Source organism: Pelecanus crispus, chromosome 2, assembly GCF_030463565.1.
Source record: "Pelecanus crispus isolate bPelCri1 chromosome 2, bPelCri1.pri, whole genome shotgun sequence".
NCBI lineage: Eukaryota > Metazoa > Chordata > Aves > Pelecaniformes > Pelecanidae > Pelecanus > Pelecanus crispus.
In genome coordinates, this window is record NC_134644.1 from 46,870,616 (window position 1) to 46,893,107 (window position 22,492).

Genomic DNA, 22,492 nt, shown 5'->3' on the forward strand with positions numbered 1-22,492 from the left:
CCCCGCGCCGCACTGGGATGGTGACGGTGACGGCGGCGGCGGGAGGCAGAGCCCGGCGGAGCGAGGCGGCGGCGGCGGCAGCGGGTCAGTGAGGACCGCGGAGGGAGCGGGCGGGCTCCGCCCCTCCCCTGCCGAGCCTCCCTCCCCCCCCCCCCCCCTTCCTCCCGCTCCCTCCCCCACCCCTCCTCCGCCTCCTCCCCGCACGCGCCAGGCGGAGAGGCTGCGAGGGAGCCCCGGGTACAACATGGCGGAGCACTCGGCCCCCGACAACAAGCACAAACCCGCCGCCAACTCCGTGGCGCTGCTCAACAGCCGCGCCGGGGCGGGCGGCGGCGGCGCGGCGGCGGCGGCTGCCGGCGGCCCCCCGGCGGGCGGAGGCGGCCTGTCGGGGGGCCTGTCGCAGCCGGCGGGCTGGCAGTCGCTCCTCTCCTTCACCATCCTCTTCCTGGCCTGGCTGGCCGGCTTCAGCTCCCGGCTCTTCGCCGTCATCCGCTTCGAGAGCATCATCCACGAGTTCGACCCCTGGTGAGTCCCCGCAGCTGCCGGCCGGGACGGGACGGGGCGGCGGGAAAGCCGCCCCCTCAGCGGGCGCGCCTCAGGCGGCCGCCGCGCCGTGAGCCCCGGCGGCGGAGGTGGGGGGGGGGGGGGTGCTCCGCAGGCTTCCCCCCGCCCCGGCCGCGGGGACGGCGGGAGGCCCCCGCCGCTCCGCCACTTCGCGAAGTTGCGCCCTGCCCGTTCCCCCGGCCGCCGGGCGGAGGGAGCCGAGAGCCGCGGCCGCCCTGGGAGGGAGGCGTGGAGGGAGGGAGGCGGTGCGGTCGGGACGCGCTGTGGCCGGTCGGAGGGGGCCCGAGGGGTCGCGGTGCGGGGGGGACGGGCGTGAGGGGCCGCCGCGGGGCAGGGGCCGGCGGGGGAAGGGAAGCGCCGGCAGGGAGCGGCGGTGCCGGGCGCTTCGGTGTCCCCGCAGGGCGGGAGGGAGCGCGGCGGCGGCCTCGGGGACGGGGAGGCGGCTGTTCCCCCGCATCCGGCGGAGTTGTGCGGGCTGGACGCGGCGGAGTTGCGGCAGGACTCTCCGAGGGGCGCGGGGAAAGTTGTGGCGCCGGCAGGGATCGGCGGCTCCGGCGACCGCCCTCGTCATGGAGCGCTTGTACCGAACGTGACCGACGCCCGGGTCCCGGTCCTTCTATCGCGGCGTTGGTCTCCAGATGTGCGGGGCGGCTTCTCGGAGTGGTCGTTCCTAGAGCCCTCGTCGGCCGGGGAGGGGGAGGAGGGTGAGGAATGCACTGCAGGAAGTAATCTTCATAAAAGTGACTTGAGGGATTATAGGGAAACGGGTGACATTGATTTACTGCCAGGTGTTTCAAAGCTGCGTTTCTGAGCCCAAGGACTTTTGCCGTTTCCCACGCATTTGATCCTTCTGAAGATTGTTTTCCCTGCTGTAGAAGCCCTCTGTTCTTTTCCCTATTGGAGGGAACTGAAACCATTTTATGTATAAGATCAAGAAATGCCGCACTCGTCCCTTGCAGCAAGGCGAAGTGAAAGATGATGGGACTTGTGGGGCAGGTTTTTTTAATGCAAAAACGTGACAATGAATTTTTATTTTAGTGGCTACCTCATCCTAGGAATCTGTGGGTTTTTTAGAACTTTAAGTAGGGTAAGCGGCAGATTACTTTAGAATAATGAATTATCTGGTTTTCATTTAAAATTTTATGTCTCGAGTCTTACTGTTAATCGCATGAAGGAAGGAGATGCTTTGTTTTGAAATGCACGGTAGATGCTCTGTTAAACTTAATCAAAAATTGTTACTGAAATTGTACTTATCTGCAAAGCATGCACTCCACTTTGATAGTTGCAAAAGCACAACTTCCTCTTTTCTGGTTGGTTTTTCCCCCCTCGCTCCCTCCCCCCAATGTAATCCATTCACAAATCATGGCTCAGAATAGTGGATAGAGAACAAGGAATTGCTTTGTTTTTAAATGCTGTCTGAAGTAATACACGCTTTGTGATGTGAAAGCCAAATATCTCAAAATATCTTCAAAACATCAAGTAATTGCCCATAATTTAAGTGTTTTTCTCTGCAAACACAAATGAATGGAAGGAATGCAAACTTTCAATTAATGAAGTTAACAACGGGGGGGTGCACAGTTAAACACATCTGCAATGAGGCTGTGAACCTAGGGTTGTATCCTATGGAGTCGTTCTCAGGTTCTTCTAATCTAAATTTAAGCAAAGAGACTCCTTTCTCTCATGGGAGAAGCTTTTTTATTAAGCATACAACCCACATTTTTTTACAACTTTATCTGATTTTTATAATCAAGGCTCATTCTTGTTGGATAAATGGAAATGCTACAGTGTTGAGTTGCATAACTTTTGTTACTAAGCTTTGAAGGACATTTAAAAAGGTGCTGTGGGAGTTAAGTTCATAGCCATGATATGGCTGTAAAGATAAGCTTTTGGTTTAAGCAGTGTGTAAGTTGATGCAAAGTCAACTTCCTGAGTATACAAACAGAAGGCATTGCTGCCTATGCCGCTTTCTGTACCTTTGTTAATTAGAGAATTGATGAAGTTGACAAAACTCATTGATTTTAATGCAGGTCTGTGAGAAGGAGTTGGAAATGTCAAGAATCATGCCAGTGTCATGTTCCTGCATGCCAGAAATGGTAGAGGCAAATGCACTTAAGTTAATTAGTAGGAAAGAGAACCTAAAATGGTAGAAACTGAGGAAAAACAAAGGGCTTTCTCTATTGCAGCAGCAATATTGGTGGAAAGAGTAAAGAATGATGTCACTCCTAAATACTGTTGAGTAGCTAGGTAGGAATGTTTTTTCACAGTTGTAAGGGTCTTACAAGTCTGAATCTAATGTGGAAAGGAGCTTATGAAAAGAGATTAGAAGTAGTGCTCTATTTTTATTTTTTTAACCACTTCTTTAGCAGCTTGTCCAGGTAAACTGGATTTCCACCCTCCACCCCCCCCCCCCCCAGGACAGCGGCCATAGTCTTTGCTGCTGGAACAGTTCCGTAGTTTTCTCTGTTCCTTTGGCTTTTCCTGTCAAGCTTGCATAGGATCTCTTGCAATGTGTTGATATGTCACCTATTCTCTAGTTTTCATTTTGTTATCAAGAGAGGAAGCTGAGGTATGTTTGATAAAATGAGGAGCATTAGGCAAATCTGTTATTCTTTTGAATGGAAAAATATTGTTGCCTCTGAGGTGTAGAAAGCTTTCTCATTTACTTAGGAATCCAGTTTTCTGGTATGGACATAAGAAAAGTAGATCATCTGGGGTGGGAAGAAAGGGAGATTTGCCTTGGGTTTTCTGCATATTAATTGAATTAAATACTACTTTTTTCTAACATCTCTTTCAAGCTGCATTTCTGACAGTAAATTTAGGTTTCAATTCAGGGGCGGATGGTTTCCTTGTTTTGTAAAATTAGCCTCTGAAACTTAATCCAGTTGGCATTTCTTTCAGAAATGACCCAAATGTAGTACAATAGGCCAAGGCAATAGAAAGAGGACAGCTTTTGCTTTTGGTCTCCATTACAATACAATGCCTGTGTGAGGAAAAAACAAACTCGTATTTCGAGATCACCATACTGACACTTACAAACTTGTAACCTGTTCGTCATTACTGGGGTTACTGTTTTTTTCTGCACTGAATACATCTTCCTTATAGTATTGATGCTTTATTTTGATTTATTTCTCATGTCTTGTTTGCTTTCCATACTTGAGCTGGTCCAGAGACTCTGAAAAATGCATGTCATTTTTGGCAGCTCCTAGGTCAGGTGAGCTGTTACATGAAGTCAGTCAGCATTGACTTTAAGCTGTACTATTGACAGGCCTCCAGCATCTAACTTCAGGATTTCATTATCAGGCCAAGAACTTGAAACATGGACAGTGATGGTACATTGGGATGGACAGGTTTCATGTCTGAAATTTGGTTAATCTGTTGGCTGGTTTGGCAGCTGGGTGGACCAAGAGCATAATTTCTGTGCTGTGTACACACAAGTGCACAGCGAAACCTTTTCATGAAAATACAACAGCATGTTTAACTCAGTTGTCAAGCGAGCTCATTCTTTCTGTCAGATCTTGCCTTAAATGCTAGCATGGCTGCTGAACCAAGGCAACCAAAATTATGGAGTACTTGAACAGGGACTACCTTCTATGCACTGTTTGTCTAAAGTACAGCTCCAGCATGCCTGTATGCTATTTCATTTGGCTGCTTGTATCATATATATACGTAATAATCTATATATGTGTGTATATATACATGTATACATATAAGGTAGATCTATCTAGCAAGATGGTTGCACCCTGATACTGCTACTAACTAAAATGGTAACAACCTTTGGTACATCAGTAGTCTTCAGGGAGTGCTATCAAAATAGTAACATTCATCCTGTTTGCACAGTTCTTACAGTTCTCACACGTGTGACTTAATGGTATCTTAATGATTATTAATCATATCCCATGACATTAGATCAAACTTTTGTCTTTCCCTGAGAATTTTAACAGCTTGCTAAATACCAGATTAACACCGGTTACCTTAGGAGTGAAATAGCTGGCTTAAGCTGGAATGCAGAAGCTCGTGTGTCTGAGCATGAGACCCTCTCCGTACCAGTTGGCACATGCAGGATGGAGCACCAGTGCAATCTTTGACAGATACATTTGCCTACCTACTGCTGCCAGGAATGTTGTCTCCTACTGTCCTGCCAGTTCCTGGTACTGAACAGCACTGCCATGATCTCGTACATCTTTGCCTCTTCCAAACCAACATCACTGATTGCTCAAACCACCAGCTTTTTAACTGTCATCAGGGTGACCATTGTTTATCATACCTCACTGAGGTAACATAATTGCGCTAGTGGGAAGTGTGGTTTACAGATATGATAGTAACCCACTTTCTCTGCACTAATACCATCATCTACCATTAGTGGACTTGGTGAGTGGGGATGAACTGGTGAAAAGAAACATAAAGTCGATGTCATTGCTTGCATTTCAGAGGCAGACAGGTTAAAGGAAGTTAGGATTTTATCTTGGGCATAGCCGAAAAGGCAGGTTTTGCTAGGGTCGAATCATGTTTACTAGATGGATTCTTGAGCTGTTATGAACTTTTATCATTCACAAAAACTTAAATTAACACCTATAAATATGATATGAAAGCTTCATTAAAATACAAAGTGTGACTCAAGTGAACATTAGAAGTGGTGTATGGAATTGATCGAACACTGAAGGTTGTGTAAAAGTATTGATTTCGTTGGGAGAGAGTAAGTTTGTGGGTTTGTGTTGTAGTTAGCTGATCTGATGGTTGCCTTTTGGAGTAGGAGTTCTCCTCTGTCACCCACTGTGCAGTCCTGCTTTTTTCTTTGTGCTTGCTCTAAAGCACTCATGGTGAGTTGATTCACTGAGGTAAATTGTCAAAATACCGGAACGTTTTAGTTCCCCAGTCCTGCCCACTGTCAGTTTTTATATTGCACTTTAGTTTCTTATTTTTAAGGAAGAATATGCATGTTGGGAGGGAATGTAAATAGCAAATGATTTTAGATGGTAAACTGGGATTGAGTGATAAGGTGGAGACGTATACATATAAAAACAGAGCATGTTAGGGCACTGGAGCAACAGGATTGGCAAAATAGTATGTAGCAGTGAATGACAGTACCTTAAGCTGGTGTTTATAAGGGGAAAAAAATTCATTTAAAGAGGGTGATAGCGTTGATAATGTGATTTAACAATTCCTAATCTGTAGGCTATGGTCAGATGTGGCCCACCCAGACAATTCATCTGGCCATTGCTTACCTGCTAGTGGCTCTTCTTGCTGGGCAAACAGACAGGCTGTTGTCTAGTCTGCTTGCCTAGTAAATGTGCTCTTCTTGAGGGGTGACAGCCACTGTCATCTCCAAACCACTGTCTTTCCAGAGGCTTTCAACCCATCATATAAGCTTGTTGAAGGTGAGTACATGAATGTGGATCTCTTTAGGAAACATTTCCCACTTACTTTAGGATTCTTTTCCCAAAGGCTTCCTTTTGTTTATAATTTTTGACAACTTCCAGACCTTGGGAAAGCATTTGATTACAGTCCAGTTTGAATATAATCGCTTTGGGTTGATTTTGAGATGTTGCAGATGTCATGAGATTCATATTAAAAACTTTCTACTGTAGCATCTTCATTCACAAGCTTTTTGATTCTATGAAATGAGAAATATTCTATTTATTTCTATTTTATAGGAATATGTTTTAAAAGATTGGGTACTTACTGTTAATGAGCAGTTGGATTAATTTTTTTGTGACTTTTTTCTAAATGTAAGCTACAGACATATTACATTTGAATGACAAAAGTTGTTTACACTCTAGTAATACTAATAATTTTAGCAGGATTTCAGGTAGCCAGGTAGTTCAAACTCCTTTCTGCCATTTTATTATACAAGGAAGAATATTCTAGCGTAGTCTCCAAATCTGATTTAGCAGGGCCTGTGTGTTCATGAAGGGCAAGTTTTTAGATTTTTATGTTCTTGGAGAATAGCCTGCCACATACCTTCCCCTTCCCCCCTTTTTAATGAGGAAGATCCAGACCAGGCATCTTTTTTGATCACTTCTATTGCAATATGACATGGGTTGAGAAACTCTGTTAGTACAGGTCAGTCTCTGGCTTTTGGGGCTTTCTAGATTATAAGATAATAAATCCTGTATGGCCAGGGACTGAACAGCCTTTCCTTGTTTAGGTGCTTCAGGGTGCTGTTTTGAAGCCAAGTAAGCTTTTCTAGAAGGTTGATACGGTGTTAACAGTCAAGAAGATGTGCAGTTGACTGTACTGAACTTTTCTACTGCTTAGGAAATTGCAGAAGTAGGTAAATATTAGAAATTTAATGGAAGGAGGACAGTCTGAAAAAAGAACATTGGACAGAGTTGAAGGCGTAGCAGAGGCTATGCTTTGTGAGTGAGGAGACCTCAGGCTAGATTTGATCAGTTAGACTGATGCAGCTGAAAAGCGGTTCACCATGTGGCCTCATAAAATAACACTCGTGTCGGAATCAAATCTCTGCTCCATCTCTACTATTGTTTTCCTGCTTTATTTAGCAGGTAGTGTTTCTTTCCTCACTTGCACAACTTTTAATTGGGGTGAAGAACCTCATCAGACTTCATGTGGGTGCAGTGATGGGGTTATGCATGAGAGGGTAGGAGGACCGGTGTTCATAAAACACGTGCAGAGTATGGTTGAGTACAGAGACTATCCTTGCAGTCGTCTTTTGGAAAACATAGGAGGTGAGACAGAATGCTTGCAGTGTTGACCCTTTTATTGATTTGTGGATAGCAGAATGAAACTTGAAAAGGAAAATGTATCGGAATGTTCTGTGTAGGCTGGGTCAAACTGAACCAGCTTAATGCCATGATTTTTTTTTTTTAAACAGTCTTCAGCAAATACTCACAAACACTTGACTAGCTAGAGCAAATGCTATGATGAAAATCCTTGAATGGACTTTTCTTGGCAGATATCCTATTATTTGAGCAGCTTAGTATGTTCTGTTTTTTAAACAGAAATTTGATTTGATTATGTAGGGTTAGGGTGGTTTATAAAGGTTACCTTTTGCTTCCTATCATAATTCTGCCTCTAATAGTCTCTGATTTTGGCAGCCTGTAATCCTAATACTCATGCTTTTAAATCTGTCTCATGTTGAACTGGTGGGGGAAGGGGAGAAAAAATTTTGGACAGTAATTCAAAAATCTTATAGGTACTAATAGTTTTTTTTAAATTGGTTGGGGATAGGCTGGGTTTAGGGAGGTGTCTTTGCTGTTCCACAAAGATCTCTTCTGATTCAGTCAGGTTATTTCCCATTTAATGTCTATCTGTGCATGTGCTGCAGAGTTTCCTCAATTTTTGAAAATTCCATTCTTGCAAGCCCTTTGAGGTACATTTGTACTGACATTTAGGGCTAATCCTGAGGGCTTCTTTCTACTTAGCAGACCCATTAAAGCTGCTGCTTTTGGAGCCTGTGGAGCCTGCACCCTGTAGCAGGGCATGTACAGCAGTTTTTATTAACTCCTTCAGCAAAACTTCTTCTAACCATCAGTCTTACCACTCGCTTGGAGAACAAAGTGGACTTAGGACAAGTATTAGGACAAGTATTGCTATAGTCTTTCTGTGCTTTACATCTGCAATAAGTTTTGTAGTATGTCCAATGGATAGACTTACTTTATGTCCCTGTAGCTGAGCAGAGCTTGTGATCTTTATGAGAGCTGTTGCTGGGAATCAAGCTGAGGTATTTTTAATGTGGGTGAGCTGGTAGGTCTGGGCTTGAGAGGTACCATGAAACTGACCCTGATGTTGCACCACACCTTACGCAAGGTGTAAGCAGCCTGAGGAATGAATGTAAGGACATAGATACAAACAAAATAGATCCGCTTCTGTATTTCTCAACTTACTGCTACTTTCCCAGGGTAAAATCTCCTTTGGCATATAGAGAATTAAATGCTTCCTCTCCTTCAAAAGTTTTTGCTATTAAGTGAGGCAATATCCCTGTGCTTTAGAAAAACAAATGGTTTATTTTAAACAAGGAGTAGCTGAATTTGTCCATGAGTGCTTGTAAGAGCAGGAAACAGTACTTAAAATGTCTGTCTGCTATGAGAGACCCAAGTCCGGTATCATACACTACTTTTTAAAGAGCCAGTCTAATAAAAATGACTGGGGTATGTGGACTGTAATGATAATTATTTCCAGGTGTTACAATGCTTATCATATCATTTTCTATGGCAATTGATTTATATGGGTTACATTAGTTTGTTAGGTAAAGAGCATGTTGGAGTTCTGCTCAGCTGATAATCCATGAAGACAGAATTGCAGAACACCTTTTCAAAACTTCCCTCACTTAAACAAAAAAACCCTTGGGAAACTACATTGCAACTGAGGATGTCAGTTTGGTTTGATTATTGATTTTTTGGTGGTGTTCTTAATGGGATTGCTATTATCTTCTAGACTGTTTTACACAGTATTATTTACATTTATTTAAAAAGAGTGGCTCACTGTATGCATGGCCACCATCTATCCTGTTTGTTGAATGGCAAATGGATTTTGCAGAAGGGAAAAATAGCATGTAATTATGTAATTTTAAGCTGTTCTAGCACACGTGGCTGGGCAGCCTACATCTTGTGATTTCTCTGCTTTATTTTTTTCAGTCTCTGCATTCATTTTTTTGCAATTGTTATACTATACATGGTAGCCAACTTCTTCAACTTCAAGGAGTGTGATTTTATTTATTTTTATTCTGATCTTCCCAAGAGATTGATATTTTAAGGAAATCTAGGTATGGAAAGCACCTGTTTGAAGATGCAGCTGACTGGGAAGACCACATGTTGAACAGAATACTTGTGTGCTATAGCCAGAGGATTTGAAAATACAGCAATACATTTGCTTGATGCAGAAGCAAAAGACAACAAAACAAGCCTACTTGTCCTGAATACTTTTCTTTATCTTTATCCAGCTTTTTTTTTTTTCCCTGTAGTCTATTGCATATGTCAAATGTGCTTCCTTCCTATTCTAAACTTATCCCAAGTAGCATTTCGAAGTTCACTTGAGCAACTTAGAATTTCATAAATATTGTTTGGAATGTATATCTTGAAAAAGGCAGTTTCATCTTCATGGTTGAAATATTTAAAGTTTATCATTTGAGTATTAAAGGCCTTTAAAATGCCTTAAAGTTGCAATTCTTCTAATTTAGAAAGTCAGCGAAACATACTTGGAGTTTTGGCATTGTTGTATTGATATTAACAACAGAAGTAAATAGACATCTCTTTGGCTTGCTTTACTGTAGAAGAAGAGTAATGAAAGCCAATGCGGTGTTTGGGTTTTCCAAGAAGTTCTGTAATGCTACTGTGTTTTGACTGTTTTATCTTATACAGGTGACTAGAATGATTTATCTAATGTCAAATGTCTGAAGTAATATTTGAAAAACTGTTGCATATGTCTGACAATTCATTTTACTGTGTAACAGTTTTAATCTTTCATTTGCCAAATAGAAAATGGATTTTGACACTAGAGAGTCTACTTTAAACATTTGTAACAGTATCTTAATTTGTGATGTCTCAGGTCAGCTAGTAATGACAAATGTAATTTTTCTCCTATGGCTAAACATCTTCAGGAGCCAAGGAATTTTTAGTACCTTAATTTTGTAATCCACCGCTACCTCACCAGCACTCCCCCTACCCTCTCACAATAAAACCGAGTTTTTGCTTGGGACAAGACTGGATGATGTGTTTTGTGTCAAATATGTCATGCTTGTAATTGTTTCATCACTGAATTTTATTTTTTAGCTTTCGCTTTTATAAGTCAACTTCAGGGTCCCATTTTCCTTATGCTTCCATCATACTCCAGTTTCAACACAACATTCTTACCTATGCACATCGTGGTTTTGCTTTGTGATAGTATGTTCCGTACAGTGCCATCTGCTGCCTCCTTTCAGGGCTATCTTCGAGAAGAAAAAGCCACAGAACAGCTTTAAATGTTAGTTGAATGGTACTTTTACCTGGCAAGTTAAGCAGTGTTGTCTTCTATCTCAGTATCTGGTACGCTGTGCTGGAGTACCCATGGATATCATTTGCGCGTTGGAAAATGCATGGAAGATGATTCCAAAGGTTCCTTCGAGAACCTCCAGGAAGCTGCTGTGGCTGGTAAGATGGTGGTTCAGAGTGTTTTGAATAAAACCTGACTCTGAAGAGCTACAATATGGCAAGTTGCTGCTGAGCTTGTCTTCACCAGTATTAACGGGCCTTATTTGCATCTAATCAAGTGGAGCAGTTCTCCTGAATTTCCCATCATCTGTTGGACATTTTCTGGGGTAGTTTGCTGCTGTGTTACACGTTAAGGCAACTCGCAGATATCTCATAACCACAGGTGTCAGGATGCAGGGAAAGGGAAACTCCCCTTTTCCAGTGGCAGTGAGCTACTATATTGGCACATCTTGTACCCTGATCCAATCTCAAGTATCCATGAGTTCTCTGACCAACAGGCCATGGGTTACTCAGGGGTGAACATATCAATAAGTTTCTGCTAAAGCTCTTCTACTGTGCTGTAACTGTTTAAAAGTTCTGCCAGAAATAAGATTGTCATTGCTTAAACAGTTATATGGGATGTTTGGGATCTAGAGCCAAATCCCTTTTCTGAATCAGGAAGGCTAACTCTAGTTTTCTAATTTAAATACACATTTGTGGAGAGAGAGTTGAGAGGGCACACGGTCTGGTGGGGATTGAAGCGTGAAAGGTCCTGGAACAGGCAGATTTAATTCATGTCTGGAGAGTGAGGAGAAAGAAGATTTAGGATTATGTGGCCTTAGAACTATCCCTTGAGAACTTCCGCTAGGTCCTTCCCAACAACTCTCATATATCCTCTTTTCAGACCCGCCTGAACTGCAACTGATCCTCTTGCTTTAGTATCCTCCTTTCCCCATTCTTTTTCATGGGAAACCAGACATTCATTTTACCTTTTCTCATTTTATTTGGCAATGGGGGAGAAGGGAAAGGCATGGTACCTCAAGTTAGTACTTGTTATTTAATAAAATGGCATTAGAAATTAAACTCATCCCTTTTACTGTTCATTAATATAAGACAGAAGGGCTTTAGCTACCAAACTGTATACTAATGTAGTCAGCTGGTCAAGGAGGTGATGTGTTTTGGAAAGGACATGCTCCTGGACGTATGATAGATGAGGCAATGGTGAGTGTAGCCTATGAATATTTCTGTAATAGCATTTGTGGCAGAAAGGCGTCACAGCTTCAAAGCATATGTGTGTAATATTAAGCCTAGCTCCACATTTCATTGGTTTTGGGTTGTTTTTTTTTTGTTAAAAAAAGCCCCTTTAAGGTCACTTCTAAACATGAATTGGATTTTACTAAAGTGACAGGAGCACAGTGAAATAGTTTGGTAGCTACAATATAGTAAGACTAAGCAATACTAGAAATTCCATCACATAATGAGAAAACAAACATGTAACTTTAATTTCACATTGTACATGGCAGGAATATGCTGAGCACTGTAGTCACTGCACTACACTTCATATGTAGTGTTTCTGTGAAGTTACTTAATAAAAAGCAAACAATGTTTTGTTATTACACTTTTGTGTTTCTTGTGCATAGTCTTTAAAGGAACATTGGTAACCATTAAGTACAATTCTTAACAGGTTGAATTAAATTCAGTGAAAACCTGCTTTTTTGTTGTTGTTTAGACTTGAAATAGTATGAAAGATATAAATGTAGGGGATAACTGATTTTAAAATCTGCTTGCTGTACTTCAGAATAAATCAGTCATTGAAAGTGGATCAAGGATGCAAAATATACTTAGAAAGATAAACTCCAGTCTGTGTATTGTAGGGAAGGATGAAGACAACCTTCTGTTGTCATCTACTTTCCTGGTCTTTGTTTATTTTATTGGTGACATCCTATTCCCACATCAGCTTCCTCCAGTGTGAGAATATGCAGTCACTTTGCAAGCAGCTGGAAGTCTTTCTGCCCTCAGCTGGAGGCCACCATTCTCTTCTGTTGGACTGTATTAATAGGTCATGTGAGTATTCCTAATCTGCTTCAGAAAAAAAACAGGTGAAATAGTTCAGATCATCTTTAGAGTGGTTTGCTTTTTAGCTGTGATTCAAGCTAGTTTGTCTGATTTGGGCACGGAAGTGGATTAGGAGTGCTTCTGCACTCCTTTTAACTAGCAAAGCTCAGTTGAAGGATAACCGCCACAGTTAAATTTGGATGAGTGTGTAATTCACTACAAGGCATCCTGGAGTTGGTTTTTTTTTTTTGGTCCTCCCTCTCTTACCCTTTTGCACTTGGGCTATATTCATGCCTTTTTCTTTTCAGCTTTATTTGATTAGGGCATAATTAGATCTGTGTCTAGGTTTCTGCAAACCCTGGACATATTGTTTGGTTTGTTCTGCAGATAGCTATGTATGTATATCTATATATGTACATACCCACAGCGGAAAATTGCCTGATCCTTGCTATATGCCTGATGAATGCAATATTTATGTCCATTTATGTCAGGTTACTGAAGGGTTAAGCAGAATTTGAGCAGACATATTGACATTAGATAAAATTAGGTCTTTAACTAGGCCTCAATCACTGGACAGAAATTGTTCAAGTTAGATAGACTGTCTGGTTATGCTCGATGATGCTTTGTATTACCCACGCTGAAACATTAATTTTTTATTTTTTTCAGCATTCGTTGTAGTAAAAAGTCAGTAAGTCAATGTTGCAACAGATGGAGCTGTACAGGTGCTGTGTGAGAGGTCCAGCTTCTTGGACTAAACATAATCTACATACAGAAAGGACAACTGAAAGAAAGCGTAGTCAGAGAATTCAGGTAACTGAGCTAGATGCAGGAGGAAGAACAGCAGGTGCATTAGGCGATGTACTAAAGAGCAAATGTTTAAGGAATATTGGATAAAACACTACATTATTTTAACTTGCTAAACTGACTTAGGCTGCTGGCATGCAACCACAACACTGTAGATTCTTTTCATTTCTGTGAGCTAACAAAAAAAAAGTACGTTGACATAATCTGTACAGAGTGGTTTGATATCTAATGTCTGATTCTGGCTGGACCTACTCTTTCTGATGTTACACAGAAGTTCAAGCAACAGGCTGTTGGTTATTGAGGGGTGAACACAATAGTTTCTGCTAAAGCTTTTCTACAGCGCTGTAACTGTTTACACATTGTACCAGAAATAAGACTATCATTGCTTAAATGATTATGTGGGATGTTGGGGATCTAGAGCCTTTCTAAGGGTTCTGTTTACTTTTTACCATGTCTCGTATTTTATAGGGTAGAAATGGTCTGACAGGCCATCTTGCATCCAGACCGATTCCTTAAATTTCACTTAATGGGAAGTGATTGTGAAGTTGGTTCAACTGCATTTTGGTGTAGCTAGTACTTCCATAGTTGCCACTGCATTGTAGCATACAGGTGACTTTAGAGATGATGACTGTGCCACATACTCCCAAATAGTTAAAATATAATTAAAGTACCCATAACAAATAAGAAATATCCTTTATTTTACTCCATATTTCAGACTATTACAAAAATTAGTATTCTTTTCTGGGTACGTACTAGATCTTGCTACAGTATAGCAGGTAGTATATTTGAGATCAGTTAATAAGAGTCCGCTATAGTTGTTTAGCTGTTACAGGTTGCTTTGTTCTGTAGTAGAATACCCTGAAAAAAGTGGCTTGGGACCTAGTCATCCATTGTTCCTAGTCACTTCTTGTGAAGCAGTCATGTTCATCCCATTGATTTCTAGTATCACATTTCTCACGGAAGGAATATTTTGCTGCTTAAAATATATTGTTCAGCTAATTGCCTTTTGAATTCCTTTCTGCTGACCAGATCCTCATGTACCAGCCTTTAACGTAGAAGATCCTGAAGTTAAGCTGCCTGCATCATGTTAAAAACAAGTACAGCATGAATCTGTTTCATCTGGAAGAAACGTCCTTCTTGAACATATTCTTGAATTTGGTGGAAAGCATCCAGAGTTGTAAGATGCAAGGCTAATGCACCACAGAGTAGCCCAACAGCACTCAGAAAAAACAGACATAACGCTATAGGGCCTTTTGAGTTTATGGTAGTTAATACTGGATTGAGCAGAGAGGTGATGCCTCTCAAGAAGCTGGTGCTGTCAAAAGAGCACATATTAAGAACACATATTGCCATCAGTATTGATGCCAGTCATAGTGTAGTATCTGCAGTGAAGTGTATGTCCAGTAGAGAAGAAAACAAGCATTCAATTTTCCCCTCTAGGAATTTCAGATTATTCTGTTTGCATCTTATCATTGAAACCTCTTGGGAATTTTGACTGTCCCAAGAAAAAATAGCATCACGACTTTCTTCTTAGGTCTAAAATGTTGTTAAATTTTATGAATGGCATAATTCACTGGCGAAGTATGTCTTTTACTATTGATAAAACTAATTCTTTTCTTAATAATCTGCCTTGAGACATGGAATAGTTCAAAAGCAAGACAGAAAAAAAGTCATGAAAAAGCCTAATAGGCATCAGTGTCTGAAACTGTAGGCAGATACACACCCACTACAGTGATGATGGGAAGCATATCGTGGCTTCAGATGTGGTATTGTGTGAAAAGTACAAGCTGTGGTCATGGAATGCTTTAAAAAGCTTGCAGTTCTTTAGGAAAAATATTGAAGATGCCCTGGGCTCTCTGAAGAAGTTAGAGCGACTGTATGCTCCCTGTAGAATTTCATATCATTAAACTACTGGCAGCACGCAGTTCTTGATTTTAGCACTTGCTAAGCATGACATCTTATTGCAGGCAGTAAAAATACCATGCCAGGTAGCGGCAGTAGGAATTCTGTAATCCTTCTTAAACACATTGGGGACATTCTGATATTCTTAATGGTTATTCTATAACCATTCTGGTATTATTCAGGATTTGCATTGAGCATGGTTGAATATTGGACCTGAAAAAATAGGTGCCCTTCTGGTTGTGCCATCCAGCTTTTTCTTCTGCCTGGGCTTTCTACTATTCTTCCCCATCAGGGATTATTCTAATAGTATTACAAACATGAGTTTTGTTGCTCGGCTGGATTCTAGGAACAGAAACTTCTTCCTCCTTTGACTCAGAATGTCCATCTTTTCTGAAGTTAGGTGGCCACATCACTGCGGAACTTCCTGCCCTATTATTACTTCAGCATACTAACTATCCTTCGTACAACAAAGGAGTCTTCACCACATTTTTCTGAGTGTGTTTCTTCAGAATTAGGAAATCTGAAGTCAAAAGCAGGACCATGACCAGTTTTGAACCTGAGGAAACTCATTATGATAGTACTGCTGCCAATTCTCTTATGCAACACTAGACTTCTGGTTGACAGTCAGCTGGCAGGATGTTTATTTCTCTTTTCAAATGGCCCTACTTGCAACAAAACACCTAAAGATTAGTTGGGCCTCTCTGAATGTAGGGCACTCTTGCGACCTTTCACCAAATACTTGATATTAGTTGAGGCTTATCTCGGAATACAAAGAATAATTACATATCCATATATTTTGAGATAAAATCATAAAGACTAAACCATCAAAAAATCCATATTGAACCCCCTAAAACTGACAGAATTAGGACAATATTAAACTCTACAATAGCCAAAGTTTTTTTTTTTTCTTTCTGGTGGACTTGACTTAATTACTGTCTTTTTCAGTCAACTTTAGTAAGAACTGTGCAAACATGTTTCATGTCTCTTGTGAAAGACTGGGGGAAGTTAATGCGTTCATGACTCCTGGGTGTTTGTTGCCCACTGAGGTGCAGAAGCTCCAATTGAGTGTGCAGAGTTGCACTGAGTTTGTGTGGCAAGGTTTTGGTAGCAGGAGGGCTACAGGGGTGGCTTTTGTGAGGAGCTGCTAGAAGCTTCCCCGTGTCCAATAGACCCAGTGCCTCCCGGCTCCCAGTCAGACCCGCCGCTGGCCAAGGCCGAGCCCATCAGCGATGGTGGTAGCCCCTCTGTGATAACATATTTAAGAAGAGGGGGAAAAATAAACCTGCACAACTGCAGCCGGAGAGAGGAGTGAGAATATGTGAGAGGAGCGACTCTGCAGACACCAAGGTCAGTGAAGAAGGAGGGGGAGGAGGTGCTCCAGGTGTCAGAGCAGAGATTCCCCTGCAGCTCACGGTGAAGACCATGGTGAGGCAGGCTGTGCCCCTGCAGCCCGTGGAGGTCCACGGTGGAGCAGATATCCACCTGCAGCCCGTGGAGGTCCACGGTGGAGCAGATATCCACCTGCAGCCCGTGGAGGTCCACGGTGGAGCAGATATCCACCTGCAGCCTGTGGAGCACCCCACGCCGGAGCAGGTGGATGTGTCTGAAGGAGGCTGTGACCCCGTGGGAAGCCCGTACTGGAGCAGGCTCCTGGCAGGACCTGTGGGCCCATGGAGAGAGAGGAGCCTACACTGGAGCAGGTTTGCTGGCAGGACTTGTGACCCCGTGGGGGACCCACAGTGGAGCAGTCTGCTCCTGAAGGACTGCATCCCGTGGAAGAGACCCACATTGGAGCAGTTCATGAAGAACTGCAGCCCGTGGGAAGAACCCATGTTGGAGAAGTTCGTGGAGGACTGTCTCCCGTGGGAGGGACACCACGCTGGAGCAGGGGAAGAGTGTGAGGAGTCCTCCCCTAAGGAAGCAGGTGTGGCAGGGACAACATGTGATGAACTGACCGCAACCCCCATTCCCCGTCCCCCTGCGCCGCTCAGAGGGAGGAGGTAGAAAAAATCAGGAGTGAAATTAAGGCCGGGAAGAAGAGAGGGGTGGGGGGAAGGTGTTTTAAGATTTAGTTTTTATTTCTCATTATGCTACTGTGATTTGATTGGTAACAAATTAAACTCATTTCCCCAGGTTGAGTCTGTTTTGCCTGTGACAGTAATTGCTGACTGATCTCCCTGTCCTTATCTTGACCCACGAGCCTTTCATTATATTTTTCTCTCCCCTGTCCAGTTGGGGAGGGCAGTGATAAGAGCGGCTTGGTTGCCATCTTGCATCCAGCCTGGGTCAACGCACCACAAAAGCAATAACGTTTTCCACTAAAAACTGTGGTAGTTGTGCGTCTAGAGAAATTCCAGAAAAAAGATTTGTGGACACATAAGTACTTGATTATATATAAATGTTCTAATTAGCAACAATTCATGCAGTGTATCTTTATGTTTGTATTAGATTTAAGACCTAATAAAACCATTCTGCTGACATCAGCTTAAGTTAAAAAGAAAGGAACATGAGATTTTTCAGAAATAGAATTGCCTGGTTGCTCTTCCATTTTGCAGAGTTATGTCAGTTTTGGCTCAGATGAATGGAGGACCACCCTTCGTCTTTCTGGCTCTTACGCATGTAGAGCTCAGTGTATGTTTTCTCCTGTCTTACTGTGGAGTCTGTAACACCTTGGGTTTGGGTTGTGGGTGGTAAGAAAGGCTCTTTACGTGTCATAAGTACTTCTGCATACAGGTATTGCTAGTGCAAAATTCTGATCTTGATTAGTTGAAAGTGGCTTAAATGTCCATATATACTTTTACAAGGTTATAAACTCAACAGAAGTGAGCATTTTCATGATGAGAAATACTGCCGTAGTGTACTGAATTCGTTATGTGATTGTTGAAAATTTTCTAAGCCTGCAATTATAAAGGCTTCTGTGCTCTAAAAGTCTTCAGCTGCAGATGCACAAAATTTTCACATCTGCACATTTGGAAAAATGACATGATACAAACTAACTGTGAACATTACAAGCTATCTGAGCAATTCTAGGAGTCAGTTTTTAATGCAAATGTAGATTACAGAATCAATTCTGCCATACAGCATCTAATTAGAGATGGCAAGTCTAGATTCTTGAAAAAGATAGTTGCAGATTGACTCCATATCCAAAATATTCTTTGCATCCAAAGGAAGAATTTATTCAGTGCAACACTTTTATGGGAAATCTAACGAGAAAGTTCAGTAACTTCCATTGAAATGATGAAACATATATACAGTATTCCATATTAAATTTTAAAACACCTGCTTGCCAACATATTATGCTACAAGCACAACATCCTGAAAGACTTATTCTGAAGTCTGTATCTACAAATAAGCAATTACCACAATGAGTTTTGCATATGGTTTTTAAAATGGAAGTACAGTACCCCATCAATCACATAACTAATTCAATGCACTACGGCAGTATTTAGGCACATGCCTAAGAACTTGGCTTGAAAGACTTAGATGAATATTTAAGTTCTCAGTCCATGTTGTGAAGAAGATACACACTTGCTAACATTCAGCGGAGAAAGAGCTCTTAAGGACCTTACTGACTAACACCAGTAAGCGTTGACTTTTCTTATTTTAGCTGACGTTCTAGGAGGAAAAGTGATGCTCTGCTGTTCTCCTTGCCTCTTTCTGTCAGGTCTGTAGTTTGAACTGTCTCCTCCTCTGAGCTAAGCTTTAAAGGAATCGTCAAACAATCCTAAGTCTTCCTACATTTCAGAATTCAAAGTCCAAACCACCAAATTAGTCTGGTATTGTAGTTCGAACCTTTTGGGGGATGCTCTAATGATCACAAAAGCGCTCTATGCATGGTACCATTAATTTTGTAGCACTATTGGAGATACCTGTATTGGTTGCTTCAGTAGAAAACTGAATTTGAATTTAATTTGGAAAGCTTAACTGGGCAACTTGCAAAATAAAGCCTGTAAAGTTTTCAGTTGTATGTTACGTACTGTTAATCTTAACCCTCTCTTCATGCTTGGGTTTGATTTTTATTCCACCCTGTGAACAGCTTTTTTGATGATACAGGGTAAAACTGTAAGATGATTAGTTAGTGCTATTCATAGCGATTGCTTGCTCTGTCCAAGAGCTATGGAATACTCCAGCACTTCTCAGCAACAATTACTGCTATATTCATAAGGAGACATCTTTGGTTTTGGCATTCCTAAGTTTAGTATTTCCTTGACAAAAGTATTATTCAAGATGAACATTCAAGTAAAATTTAGCCTACTGAGAAAGTAAGAACATATAGGAAAAGAGCACACGTACAGCAATGCAGTTACTTCATCCAGATCTTAACAACATCTAAGGCAAATTACACTGATGGCAATGAAATTAATTTGACCCTCCCATTACAACAGAGCGAAAGATCGGAGTGTTTCTTCTTGTGGGAATGTTGTTAACTGTCTAAAACCCTATCAATTTCATGCTACTATTGCCCCATCATCTAGATCTTTTATCTGGCATTTTATAGCTATCTGAGAATATGTAATCTCCGTACTAGCCAGTCAGAAAGAGGGTTGGATAAAAACCCTAAATATCACCTATTCTTGCTGCTGCTGCAGATGGAAGAACTGGGGAAGGCAGTGACACCCAAGCCTGAAATGCAACCCCTACCCAGCACTGGCTGTTCTTGTCTACATTCTGATTCCTCCCTCAGTTGCAGCCCCTAATCTCCAGGATGCAGGCATAGGCAAAGGCAGCACTTCTGGTATTTCCCAGAGCTGTTTTACACCCCTATGAAACCTGTAGGTAGTTATAGATACTGTGACAGTACTGCCGTAGAAATACAATACCACTGTGCTGCGTTTCGAACATGGTTTGAAAAGTGCCAAGACAGTAAGAAGGTTGTGTGACTATGGTTTGTGATACCCACTGTTTGTTAGGGGCTCTCTCCATTCTGGCCAAAAAGGAAACTCTTTTATGAGGTTCAGGCTTTTCCCTAAAGCAGTAGAGTGCTATGACGTGGGTAAGTGGCATTAGAGCATAATACTGGCATTGTGTGATTGCTAGACCATACTGTTGTCTGGTGCACTGCCCATTGCTGCCACTTTGTCAATGCCTGAAGCTGTCTTTGATACGCAGCATTACTCATCAAGCTTCTCCTTATGTATGCATATGTTTATATATACATTTTAACTTATTTTTGTTTGCAGGTTAGCTAGTGGGAGGTGAAGTGAGCGCTTTTTTTTTTTAAAGTCAAAGTGAGGCACTGTAGTTAAGCTTCTAAATACTTTTTACGCTTCTGCGGTCAGAAGGTTATTTCTTGTTCTCAACTATAGGTCTTCTCACAGTGGAAAAATGAATGTACCTATACTATTGCTAATAATTTCTGCTGTAAAGGCATGCCCAGCTGTCTCTGTATGCTTTCATTTGTGGCAAAAGAATCAATTGCTTTTTGAAAGAAGGGGTTAATAGATTTGTATCTATCCAAAAGTATATTAGGAGGGAAGATTAAATCCTTACCTCTTAAGTGGTAGAAGTAGAATGCTGTTACATTGCATTTCAATTTCGGGTGGTAGTCCACTCTTATTAAAGACTTAATGGGATGCTGCCAAAGCTCAAGACAGTTGTTCGCATCCTTCTGAAGTCAGTTATGAAGCTTTACTAGTTCAAAGCATGAGGAGAATGTCAATATGTATTCTTCTCGCCTGTTTCATTTGTTTAACTAATCTTTTCATGCTCTAAAAGTAAACATTAGTCATACTTTTGTAGCCTCTGTGAGTTTGAGTCATGATTTAAAAATTTGAAAGTAATCCATGTTAGTAAATATGTTTCTTGTTTCATTTTTAAAGTGCTAGGATTACAACATTGGCTGGGTTTTTAAGTGTGTTTTAAGTCTGGTCCATAGCTGGCTGGATTTTATGTGTCCTGTGCAACATGGAACTCCTGCTTTGTCTCGTACCATACTGCAGGCACTTGGCACTAAACAAATTAACAATAGACCTTGCTATACTAAGATAAGAGGCTAATTTTACAGGTACAGCATTTCATAAATCACGTTACAGTTGACAGTTCAGAACTGGAGAATTAATTAATATTTAGAAATCTAGTCAAATGGGAATAGTTGCAGGCTTATTAATGTCACATTGCTGTTTGATACAGATTTCTAGGTCAGAATGACTGATGTTTGTGTGAATTTTCTTATATAAACATGACTGACTACTTCTGAAAGTCCACAGTTTTATCAGTTAATGTCTCCTATATAACTGCTTACTTAACATGTAAGAGAGCGTTCCTGAAAATACTGCAGTCTATTTTTTTATTTACCTATTTTTAATGTCATTTGACTGATGCTGTGATAGTTCGGTCAGTGGAAACATGCAGGTTTGCTGACATCTGGCCTTGAATTTCAATTCTTTTTGTTCTTTCACTGTATAGATGAAGAAATCCACTCATGACCTCTGTGTGGTTGTACTTCAGGTATTGGACTTGTAGTGATTAAACAAGTAGGAACTTGATGGGTCTTACAGTCTTGAATGACATTAGCTTTAGTCTGCTGAAATGCATTAGTTCAAAGGAAACCTGGGATATTTTGCGAATCCTAGATATATGAAAGAATTTAATGTAGTTTTAAAATTTGTGTTAGAAGTGATGCATGTTACTGATATAAGTGGGTACTTTCATAAAATAGACAAAATGAAAAATATGCATAAGTTTTTCTAGTCTTGAATACTAGCTGTCTTTGGAAGTCTTTCATGGTGGTTTGCTCATCTAGCCTGTTGTCTGTTAACTATACTCCATTTAGTCATCTGAACTTCTACTTAACTAATGAGTATTATCTTTAATGCTTCTTTAACTAATGAATTTCACATTGTTATCTAAATTACATTAGAATATCTGTTAAGAGGGTTGGGTTTGTGGATGTTGCTTGTTTCAGAAGTGGTGGTCACCCAGGCTGTTCTAATCCTAAACTTTCTTTACAAAACTTTACAGCATGAATACGTGTAGCCTTCTTAGTTTGGCTTTTGAATGATCATTAAAGAGTTGTAGTTTGGGGTAGCATGCACTGCAGTTCTTCTCACAGCAGTCTGATACCTAATTTGAAGAATTAATGGACTTTGTAATAGTTGAAAGGTTTTGCTATCTGAAGTTTGGGAAGTTGGAAAAATTATGTGACAGAAAAGTGGAAGATTAATGCCTTGATGGCAATTCATCGATGTTTTTAATGGTATATGGGCAATGTGGAAGACTGAACTGAAGGTATGCATGGGAGGGCTTTTGTTCTACAAGGAATT

At 41.3% G+C, this 22,492-nt stretch overlaps 1 protein-coding gene across 2 annotated transcripts in view; it reads left to right on the top strand.

The window, feature by feature from the left end:
* The first annotated feature begins 220 nt into the window (after positions 1-220).
* STT3B (STT3 oligosaccharyltransferase complex catalytic subunit B) overlaps positions 221-22,492 on the top strand; it is a 53,082-nt gene continuing 30,810 nt past the window's right edge. Inside the window, exons 1-2 of one of the 2 annotated variants that reach the window (XM_075704530.1) lie at positions 221-329; positions 378-525. In XM_075704530.1, the coding sequence (XP_075560645.1) occupies positions 245-329; positions 378-525 (233 nt within the window). In that variant the 5' untranslated portion in view covers positions 221-244. Of the gene's footprint in view, positions 526-22,492 lie in introns of both variants that reach the window. The other variant, XM_075704529.1, reaches the window with a different exon arrangement.